Genomic DNA, 12,198 nt, shown 5'->3' on the forward strand with positions numbered 1-12,198 from the left:
GTTGGTAGTGGTGCAGCCTTGATTGAAATGCTGTTACAGATGCAGTTGTTTCAAGTGTGAAGTATCATTAGCCTTTGTCAAAACAGATTTCACTGGCAGCAAAATCATGAATTGTTTGCACCATTGTTATGTTGTTAATCATTTAAGTCCATAATTATATGGTGTACATTAACTGGCCAAAGCACAAATGCTGATGATTATAATGTACCACTATTGTCATTGTTCAGCTTTCAACAACGAAGAGTTTATGTAGGACTTGATGTGGCACACAGTAGTCTTACAAAAATAATAAATAATATGATCAGATTGGGGAGGCTGCACTTTTTCCAATTATTTGGCATCTGATTGTGACTTATCTGTGTGGTGTCCCTTTACATTCATTGGCACGAAATGGGTTTATCTGTATTATTTATCATCTGGCATTAGATCACTGTCATACTGAAATGGGATAAGTTCCTGTTTATCCTTTTTAACTCCATAAAGCAAGGTAGGCAGCTAGTTCTGATGTGGTTCAGGTTCTGCATGTACTCTGTGAGCATTTCAGTTTGGTAAGATTAATCTTATCCAGTGTTTCACATATAATATGCAGTGTGCTAATTAGGTCTTTAAAATCTTCACAATTCACACTAAAATGGTGCTGTCACTTTTCCACCTCACATCATAAAAACCGACAACCCTCAAAGATCCTTGTTTTAATCCCAGTAGCAATCTGCAGACACAAAAAATTGTTAACCAATACTTTTGAAGACCAATGACCAGGTCTGTCATTTACACTGTGTTAAGGAAGACACCACCATGTGACAAATACAGAGAAGATCAGCAGTAATAGATCACAGTTTCCCTGAGTCTTTCAGTTAATTCATTTCAAGGACTCCACATGAGGCGTTCACAGTAGCTGAAATCTTGGAGTATAAAACATATGGACTCTAAGGAAGGAAACCATCCTTCTAGAAAAAAGGAATTCATGCGTGAAATGAAATACAAAAACATGCAGCAAGGCCAGTAGACCAAACCATCCTACAATCCTTAGACTACAGAAACCAAACTTACTTTACAATTTTCAGGATATTTTAAAATGTATTTTAGACATGCTATTTTTCTTCATATAGTACCTGTCTTCATAAAATATCTGTTTCAGTCAGATTTCTGTAATCAGAAGACTTCAAGACGCCAATTTTTTTAAAATGCCTTTTATTACTAAATTTGCATTAAAATTCAGAGAATTAGCACTATTATCATAATGTATACCCAACACATTAGCACCAGAGACATTGTCTGATACACTTGCAAAATTACGATTTTAGTTGTCTTGTTTAGACTATATCTTTACATAAAATTATGATGTGTTTTCATTACAATTATTTCAGTATGACAGATATAGTCTGAAGATTAATATATAGCAATTTTAATAAAAAAATGTATTTTGGGGCCATTGCACTGAAATGAGTCAGTTCTTTTGAATAATTCAAAATTATACAGCTACCAAAATAGGTTTAAATTGTAACTACATGTTTTAAATTAAATTCCATAAAATATATATAGCTCAGTGTAACTTAGTGTATAAAATAACAAAAACATTATTTTCAATGCATTTATCTGTTCCAAAGTTGTGAGATAACAAAAAAGCCTACATTTCAATTTCTTTTTTTCATTATCACACGAGCTATTTATGTAACACTTGGATTAAACTATTTAAGCACATCCTTAATTTTCAGTGTGTTTTAATCTCATTGAAACTGATGGGATTTAAATATATCCTTGTATATTTTACGGAGTATGAATGTCCTTAAGAACATCCTAAAAGGCAAGCATGCTTAAATGCTTTGCTAAACTATGGGCTATGTACTATATCTGAAGATGCTACCCCATAAGATGGATTTGGGCCAACTAAGTATTTAGAAAATAAAACTATGACAGTTCTGTTATGGGGATTTATGAATAGCTCTTAATTGTGCCTGTGAAGATGACTGGGCCTGAGGTGGGGTAAAAACAGGAAGATTGTCTCCTATATTGAGGCCTGAAGCAGAAGGCAGGCTGTGAGTCCACCTTGCAGCCAGCACCAAGTGTTCTCAAAATATGCTCAGTTACCCTCCTTAGCCCATAAGCTACACAGAAGTCCAGGCTGACCACAGGGCACAGGCTCTGCTCTGTGAATCCACCTAGCTACAGCGTCACAATGACGAACAAGAAAAGGGTTTCAGCAGCTTCTCCATCTCTTCCCACAGATACATTCCCCTCCCACAGGTGCATCTTTTGTCCCAGTTCCTCTTACAATTCCCATCTTAAGCACTGCTTTAATGACAGCCTTGGTGTACAAGCCAAGGCAAGGCAAGGAGCAAGCCTTAATGTCCCTAATGACAGAAATGACCCGTTAGCACAGCTACGCTACCTTCATGCAGACATCATTGCTAGCAGCTGTAATCACCATCATCATGAGTAACAATTCATTCAAGATTGGCATCTTCATTCTTAAAATGTATTAGAGAAACATATTAAAAATTATTCCTGTCTCTAATGGGAATGGATTCAGCACACTTTTTATCCTTTTTGTGCATGATTTTGCACAGCTGTTTTCTGTATACTTGCCTTTTGGCACTGATTCATTCCTATTGAACTGTCTTTCCCCAAGACAACCCTGTGCAGTTTTGTGGCATCACGGCAATAGTTAATCACCTTTGCTGCTTCATGTTATTTGGAACTTCCTTGAGTCTATGGGCTGGCTTCCCTCTAAGAATGATTGTATCTTATGAAAATATGATGATAAATTACTGTTTCTGGGATCTTAAAAAACATCTCTATGCATTCAGTGACAATAGGATCATTCTCATTTTTCATTCTTCTTTCAGTTCCTTTAAAACTAAATATCTAAAACAATCTACCTACACTGCTGCCCACCTTTATAAGATTTAAGAGTCTTCTCCTTAGCAGGAAAATTAAGTATTTCTATAATTCTGTAAAGTAAAAACCTGCAGTATGTATGTTTTACTAAAAGCATATTGAATAAATATAGGCTGTGATAGAAAGAAACAGAAAGACGGTATAAAGAACATTTAAGCCACAGTGTCCTGATGTTAATGACATACCTTTGGAATTAGCTGCTTAGCTGAGTGCATAAGCCAACTCCAATTAATCTATACATCTATATTTCTTTTCTCTTTATAGAAAGCAGAGATTGCTGTTGCGCCTCTGACCATCACTTTGGTACGAGAAGAGGTCATTGATTTTTCTAAGCCTTTTATGAGTTTGGGGATATCCATTATGATCAAAAAGCCCCAGAAATCTAAACCAGGAGTGTTTTCCTTCTTGGACCCTTTGGCGTATGAGATCTGGATGTGCATAGTCTTTGCCTACATTGGTGTCAGTGTGGTCCTGTTCCTAGTTAGCAGGTTTAGCCCATATGAGTGGCACACAGAAGAACCAGAGGATGGGAAAGAAGGACCCAGTGACCAGCCTCCCAATGAGTTTGGCATATTCAACAGCCTCTGGTTTTCCCTGGGTGCCTTTATGCAACAAGGATGTGATATTTCCCCAAGGTTTGTGTCAAATCTTTTTACATTTGCGTTTTATCTTCCACACTGAAGCATAAAATCCTCCTTCATTTATTTTCCTGGCAGTGTTTTGAAGTTCATTCTTTAGGAAGCCTTTTCATTTTTTTTCTTTCTTAATAGCTATGATAAGGACAACAGAGAATCTGCTTTGAATTTCAGTCATTACTGTTATTTTACGTATGTCAATGTGCATAAACCACAAACAGCTCTCAGAAACATCAGGTATACACAGGGGCAATTCCACTGAGTTGACTTCAGAGGGGCTGTGTTGTTGCTAAATTAGTTCCATTGTATTACAATCATGAAATGCACACTACTGTGCTGAATATTTGCCTTGCATGAACGGATGTCCTATTTCTGTTCCCTATCAACTTCTACAGCACTGCTTCCAGCATATTGCTGTTTATGAGAGAGAGAGTATCTGACCATCTGTTTCGGAGAAGCCACGTTGTATGGCTAAGCTGTGCCTTACAGAGCGGGTGCCTCAGACGTAATATATGAACCCAGTCCTGAATTTCTCAACCTTTTAAGATGTTCAGGAGCTTTAGTGTGCAGTAGCTACAACTTCTTAATTAAACATTATGACCCAGTCTTTCAAACTTGAATGCTTCATTTTAGCCATTAATACTGAGATTTTGAGAGTGTTCAGCATTGGCCTAACTCTGCTATTATTGAAGTTAGCAATAAAACTGCTACTGATTAAGACTGGATGTGCATTACTCCTCAACAGCCTTCTCATTGAATTGCAGGAATTAAAATGGAAAACATAATTTTTTACTTAATATAAATGTCTCTGTTATGATAAAATGCTTCCTTCTTAAAAATGTGAAAGTTCAAATGATTGCAGCAGCTTGTAGAATGTTTGATAAATTTGAGTGACAGGAACATTTTAATCCTAGAGCCAACATAATCCATGTGCAAGGCTTTTTGTGCCTTTTTTTTTTTTTAAGAGGAAACAGAGAAAGCTACTGATTTGCAGCTACCATGCTTTACTTTTGTCTCCAAAAAGAGATTACCTATCTAGTATTTTTCACAAAATTTTTGCTCAGTTATGCATTTCCTGAAATAATAAGAACACTGGGATTACTGTTCAAGAGAATTCAAACTTCTGTATCTGTGTGATACATATTAATACAGTGGACTCTGTACTGTAGGCATTAAGATTCAAGAGAAAAACCACTAGTATTCAAAATGCAAATTATCTCCCTCCCTTTGACTGTTAATTAATGATACATGTTCAGCAATAACGGTGCCTTCTCTCTTTCTCTTCATGGCTTAAGAGACAGGAAAATGTGCATTATCTTATTCATGTTTAGATCCCTCTCAGGTCGCATTGTTGGAGGTGTCTGGTGGTTCTTCACGCTCATCATTATTTCATCCTACACTGCTAACCTCGCTGCTTTCTTGACTGTTGAGCGAATGGTCTCACCCATAGAAAGTGCAGAAGACCTTGCCAAACAAACCGAAATTGCTTATGGGACACTGGACTCAGGGTCAACCAAAGAGTTCTTCAGAGTAAGTTGGCATGTCCATTAGAGCAGCTCTCCCTACAGACTGCTCTTCTAAGATGCTTGGAAAGGTGAAATAATGTTAGTTTGCAATTGTATGTAATATAGTTTGTAACTCCTGCAATACTTTAGCTACCTTTTTACCCCCACAATGCCATTTGTTGGAGTTTTCAGTTATTTCAATTTATGGATGGCTTATTGATCCTGTTACATTGGGCAAAAGAGGTGCCCCGAGGGATACTGAAGCCAGTACTAATTAAAGCAGCATTGTACTATTGATTCATCTGAAGCTACATTACTGAAATGATGTGCAGCACTGAAAGCCTATGATGATAACATGGAGTCTTGCAGGTTTTCTTTCTACTTATGGATTTGGCTGTGTGCATTTTGCTTTAGGGTCTTGGGTGGTGGGCAAGAAATGCATTTTTAAATTTGCTGACTTTCAGATGAATAATAAAGAGAAAATATGTCTCAGGGGTATGTGGTTGGAGCATTAGGAAACAGCCTAAATAGCCATTCATACGTCTGTGCTGTCTGTATTGATTACTTCATTTTCATTTGCTTTCCTGTGTTAGTGTGGTTGGTATGTAAGCCTCATTATTTGCCAGCTGGAAAACAGGGAGCCTGGACATCAAAAGGACTACATAATAAACAGTCCCTCCTGCTTTATTTCATGTGTCTAGCCAATGAAAGTTAAGCCTCACTGACTGAACCTGTGTGAGTTTAGTGTTTGAACATAGCTCTGAATAAATGCTGTGAGCCAGTAATCCTTCCTTGGAAATGACACAGCACTACTTATCTGAAAGGTGCAGTTTAAGGCATTTTTAGAAGAAAGGAAGGTGGAGTGATAATTTCTTCTTATTGTCTAATTGAAAGGGGACTGTTCTGTGGTAGATACTCCCAACGCGCCTTGGCTGTTTTCAGTTTGGCCAAATGGAACTCAGTGAATCAGTAACAAAATTATGGATGGGATTTGCAAAGTACAGTGTCAATCCAAGGGCAGCTGCTGAGTGTCCCCCAAAAGGTCTGTAGTGAAATAACCTTTTTATTGCAAGAGATATCCCCATAGAAGAAATTGCAAATAGTTTCTATTAGCTCTAAAAAGATGATGCCTTATAAGATATAAATTGCACTTAACCAACACACAGTGGTTGAGCGTTCACATAATGAAGTCCAAGGAGCTTAGTCTAAGCTGGTTTTCTAGATTTCTTCTGCAGACACTGGAGAAAGAAAAACACCCCTGTGTATCCTGTACGGGACAAGTGTGTTATGTTGAAATAAATCACTCTTTGAAGTATCTTCCTCTTTGCATCAACTCTATAGGAATCCCAATGAAATCGCTAGGGTGCTTGATACCTCATTTTTTAAAGGATACAGTTAGGTGACAGGTTTCTAACCACACCTGTCTTCTATAGCCAGAGTGTTGGTATACAGCTAAATATGACACTAGAGATGCTCTCTGGGAATCTTATTTTTTACCCCAAGTGGTAGAAACTCAGCTTGTGGTCCCTAGAAGCCCTGATTTCACATCAAATGTCTACAAAAATGGTGGCATTAAGTTATAGGAGGCTTGTCTGAGAATTTAAATATTTTGATCCTGAGATGGCCAGATTTCCTATTTTCTTGAATAGAGTATAATCCCTCAGTACTCATTATTTATATTAATCTATGCTTAACATATAGATTCTTCTTTAGCTCAATTTGTGGAAAGTTAGGTATTTGGTTCTGGGAATTCCACTTTCAGTCCATCACAAGCTGAGGTGGTAACCACAATATGTGCATATGAACAGTTCTTTCAACTAGAATGAAACTGTGATGATAGTTAAAAACATGATGCTGAGGACCAGGCAGGTTTATTTAACTTTGGATTTATTTTCAAGAGTATCCGGTGCTTGCAGTTTTTTTAGGTGATGATGCAAAAATTAATTCCCAAGGAAGTAGTAAAGAACAAAGGAATGGAGTTGTTTTCTTAAGAGTTTCAAAACACTTTTACAAGCTATTATGTTGAAGTAATGAGGTCAGGTCTTTTGACATAAAACCAGTCTTGGTCACAAAAAATAAATAATTCTTTTACATCATCCTGTAAACACAGATAGTTTTTTGTTTTAATATTTCATGCAAGATCTCTCCTTAAAGAGAAGACTCTCCATCTATAACGACAGCTATTCTTTCACTTTAAGATTAAGGGGTTAAGAGAAAAAAGAAGGAAAACCAATGTTCTTTTTATATTTTTCTTTCTTCCAAAATACAAAGGGAAACATTAAAAGTAACTACAAATACTAAATATAGTCGCGTATGCAAAATTTGAAGCTTTATCAAGTTTTAGACTGTGTTGATCACTTTTTTAAAAAATGCTGTAATTAAGGCCCTGTAATCAAATTAGTTCTAATCTCTGCAACATATGGTGATTGTCAATGATATTGTATGTGCTATTTCTAAAAATATTTTTCACAAAACAGGGACAAAGATAATTGTCAGACAGACAATATTTCTACAAACACTTTGCATAATACATAAATTAAGACCTAGCCCGAAACAATAGTAGGAGAGAACTTGTTTCCCAAGTCTAACATTTTCTGTGGTAAGAAGCAAACATCATCAGTTTTGGGATTAAAGCCATGTGTAACTTTTTTGTCAGTGATTACTGTCTGGCTGAAGATGAACCTTCAGGATATTTTCTTCTCATTTGATAATTTCTGATCAAGTATCAGAAACTCTGAACAGCTGTTCAGTCTGCTTTGATTCCAGATTGAAAACAGAAAAGGGAGAAGTAATTTTAAAGACAACATAAAGAAAAAGAAGACTTTGATACTATTAGCTAGTTACTTATTTCCTGTTTTGGATGTGATGAGAGTTGCATTTTCCAAGCAGCTTGCTCAAGAGGAAGAGAACTTAGTTTTAGCAGTCCTACTCAGAAAAGCCCTAAATGAAAATTATCCGAGCCTGGCTGACTGCAGGGGAAAGCTGCAGTATTTCCTCATATGATCATAAAGAATATCTTTTGGTTCACTCTTCAGTTTTCACTTGGGGTTGACATGTAGAAATTGAATGTTAACAAATGAAGGCTTGGGAGAATAAAATGTTCTTATAGAGCAGATGCCTTGTTAGACTTGCCATATTTTTTTTTTGTCTCTTGATGGGCAAAGGAAGTTAGATCCTAAAAGAACAGATTTAAATGCAACCTTTTTCAATTTATGTAGGGCATTGTTTCCTCTTACTAATAGAGCTATTTTATGCATTGCGTGCTTTTAGTTTTGAAGGAAAGTGACCTATTAGATGTTTACTTTTTAAAGAATCTGGTGATATGGATGTTAAGGTGCAAAAAATTATTGGAAGCGAAGGCAGACAAAGGCAAGTAAATATTCTTGAAACGATGCCTGATTCATTACTGCTCTCTTCCTTTTTTTTATTTTCTGTAAATGTAAACTCATGAAATTATGTTTTTATTTTTTATTAAGTTTTATTTTTGCTTAAGTCTTTACTTGTAGTTACACCATGGATTCCCAGATAGGAAAACTTCGAATTAGTGCACTCTCAGCCATGAATTCTTGCACATTCTTTGAACAAGCACACTTCTTACTCAATTACTTGCAAGATCAGAGTCTTTAAAATAAATCCATTGACGCTGTGGTTCTAAAAACATACCTAACACTTTTTAAGACAAATGCTTAGGGCATTTTGTTTCCTTTAATAGCATAGTTGGTCTGATTTCCGTCTTTTATTGTGAACATTGTCTTGAAATGTTATGCAGCCTTTCTGAATGCAAATTGAATGAATTCTGGACTCTGAACATTGAAATCAGAAATTTTACTTAAGATTTGACGGTTACTTAGGGGTTTTGATGGTGTAAGGAGTGGATATTAGAACTGAAAAATGCTTCAAGATTCAGCTTGATATTTATGGGGAGTTTATGTTATTGTTTCTCTTTCCCATACAGGTTTATTCATATATCATTTTCTAAAACACACTTTACAACATTTTGACTGTGTGAACTACCTTTATCTATCAGTAAATTCAGGTCTTAGCTTTGTAGTTATTTTATTGTGACTGCTAGAGGCTAACTGGGCCTAAAAATAGTATTTGATTTTATAGTATTGATATTGTTATTTCTTGTCTCTTTTAAAATAATCATGGAATTCAAAGAAAATCCTTACCCAAGTATGATGTTCCCAACCCAATTGTTTGAAATATTAAGTATGATTTATTTTATTTTGAACAGTGCCGTTCTGAAATGTTGCAACATTCTTTTGTTCTAACTTCCTTTTAATTTTCTCCAGAGATCAAAAATAGCAGTGTATGAAAAGATGTGGACCTACATGAAATCAGCAGAGCCATCAGTGTTCACTAGGACTACTGCAGAGGGAGTAGCTCGTGTCCGCAAATCCAAGGGCAAGTTTGCCTTCCTGCTGGAGTCCACCATGAATGAATACATTGAGCAACGAAAGCCATGTGACACCATGAAAGTGGGAGGAAATCTGGATTCGAAAGGCTATGGCGTAGCCACACCGAAGGGTTCTCCATTAAGGTGGGTGGAATAGTATAACAATATAAAATGTGTTGTTATAGTATTCCACCTTCCCTGATGTCCCTGATATAGCTCTTTTTGTTTTGTGTGTGAACATGGTATGTTATTTTTCTTTTCTTCCATTTCATTTTTTTTTGATCAACAAAGGTAACCATTTCTAATTGCAATATGGATTTAGCAGCTACAGTTGGCATATCTTTCAAGGCCATATAAAAACCAAACTGGTTGAACACTAGCTACTTGAAGTCAGCCTCAATAGAATTAACATCATCTATTGTATTTCATCAGCTTTTTTCACCAAATTCAACCCTTTATAGCAGTATTATGCCTACATTATCTGCATCAGTATCTGCATCAATAATATGCCTACATTTTATGATTTGTTTATTGATCTTGGCTGCTAATTTCTGAATAAGAAGCTGCTTGTAACATCTTTTTTCAAATGTCATCACTTAGAGGCAATTAGTCCTTCATTAAAGCAACTTCATTGCAGTACTTTTATTAAAGCACCTTCTTATTTAGAAAAAAAAAAAGTTTGTGTTTCTAGCATTATGCATTTCAGTACTGCCTTCAAACTCACCAGTATTTTTTTTATCATGGTATCAGACACATTCAGTCAAGTAGGAGAGTTTTTGATTCACAGGCAGAACATCATTTGCTTCTCATTCAAATTGTCAGGGAAACAGAAGTGAAGGTGCTAGTTCTGTGTTAAAATTGGCAGTATTTACCATTGTGTTGTATTTAATGTTTAAGGCAAACAAAATTTGCCTTTTTCCTCTGGTAGACTTGCCAATTTTCTTCAAAGAAAAAGAGCAACTAGCGGATTGAGGCAATGTGGCCTGTGGAGTCTCAAAGTGATAGGGTGCGTGTGAGTGGGGGAGAGGGAACTGCAGAGCAACCAGCACCCCACTTCTCAAATTTCACCCCTGCGCTCATGATATGGAGTTACAACAGTGTCCAATAAAACAGATTCACCACGGAGACGAAATGGGTTGAAGGGAGGAGTTGCAGGTGCAGATGGAGCCATAGTTCTGTGCAGGAAATAACTAAGGAGGTACCTGTCTACATCCGTGACTGCAGAGGAGACATCATTACCACTGTGCAGATAACTAGACTCACTCTTAACTTATCAATTTAACCTGCACATAATAACACAAACCTCAATAGCCTTAACTGTATTACACAGATGGGAATAGGAGTATAATCAGAATCATCTTCATCTGCAGATAAAGAAGATTTGTATGTGCAGGGGAAAATCAGTCCAGTTATTTCAGTGATTGAATATGACTTTTTGGTCCTCTCAGTACCTCTCAGATTCAAAACCTGTCACCTTCACCACTGAATAAAGTGGTAAGAGGACATCAGAAGGTGAAAGAGGGAAAATGATGACAATAAAAATACTAACTGTAAAGAAAAACATGTCCAGAACTCAGGGGGTTGTTAAAGGTAGAAGGCAGCAGATAATAGGAGAGGCTGATCTATTACCTTTATTTTAAAAATATATATTTTCAAAGCACTTATTTTTTTTATTTTATATTTCTAATAGATTGCTATCTCCACAGTGTTTCAGACAACCTAGAAGTGGTAGGCAGCACTGCAGTTTAGTGGAGCTGCTTTCCCGTAGTAAGGAAATACCCATTGCTGACAGCCGTGCTTTACTGTGCCAAACCTGGAGCAAACCTTTGAGGAATCACTTTAGCTGCTGTCATATATATGCTAGCAGTGGGCTGTCTGCTCTAAGCGTGCTTAATGGTGTTCTTTAGTCCCTCTTACTCTTCTGCAGAGTATCCAACAACAACAACAAGAGACAGCCTGCTATAATGAGCACCAGTAGCCAGTGGAAGTTGCTTCGTGTCAAATTTGGGCTTATTTCAGGTTTGTTCAGTTGGCTAGATAAAAATATCTAGGAGTAATGGGGCTGAGATATAAAGCAGTTAGACTTAGAAGGAAGAGGGCCTAGTGAGACAGTTTAGTAAGAACAGAGAGGAGGAGCAGAACCTTGATTTTAAGGACCAAGTGTGAAATCCGGGTGCCAGCCCAGCTAAAGACCAAGCTCCTGTATGTTTCAGTGAGGCCACGGTTTGATCCAGCTGGGGGTCAGCAACTATCACTAGGGTGATCTGATCAACAGCATTTAGGTTTTTGCATCCTACCTTCAAACATTTTTCAAAAAGGGGAACACGGGGAATCCTAGCCAACCTGAAAATTGGACCAAATCTTCTTTCAAGCTGTCTCGACTGGCTGTCGATGTCTGTGCCTTTCCCGAGCCTTTCTTTCACATGTGTTAAGCTGCTTGTTCTCCTGCTGCACCCCATTCCCTCTCCAGCCCCAGTGAAAAACCTCAGGCAACACATCAGTGCTGCATACCTATTAAAAACATTAAGCAACACACTTAATGTTCTCTACAAAAAGAACAAGCAACACCTCACATTCGTACCACCCTTCCCATGTATGTCTATAGACAGTACTGCTTACTACTTAGAGGGGGAAACCTTCCTACCCCTGTGCTTTTGAACAGAAAAGACTCAGCTGTAAATTTTAACTGCATGCTTCAGTATTTTCTGAATTGTTTGAAATTGTAGAGTATGCTGGTTTTGCTGTTTTGACTGCATCCCAC

At 37.0% G+C, this 12,198-nt stretch overlaps 1 protein-coding gene across 2 annotated transcripts in view; it reads left to right on the plus strand.

Annotated features, from left to right (window-relative positions):
• Window positions 1–12,198, plus strand: part of GRIA4 (glutamate ionotropic receptor AMPA type subunit 4) — a 234,368-nt gene that overhangs the window by 180,974 nt on the left and 41,196 nt on the right. For both annotated transcript variants that reach the window (XM_009643037.2, XM_009643038.2), the window contains exons 11-13: window positions 3,163–3,533; window positions 4,865–5,063; window positions 9,334–9,581. In XM_009643037.2, coding sequence (XP_009641332.1) covers window positions 3,163–3,533; window positions 4,865–5,063; window positions 9,334–9,581 — 818 coding nt within the window. The remainder of the gene's footprint in view (window positions 1–3,162; window positions 3,534–4,864; window positions 5,064–9,333; window positions 9,582–12,198) is intronic.

Source organism: Egretta garzetta, unplaced genomic scaffold, assembly GCF_000687185.1.
Source record: "Egretta garzetta isolate BGI_Z169 unplaced genomic scaffold, ASM68718v1 scaffold217, whole genome shotgun sequence".
Taxonomy (NCBI): Eukaryota; Metazoa; Chordata; class Aves; order Pelecaniformes; family Ardeidae; genus Egretta; species Egretta garzetta.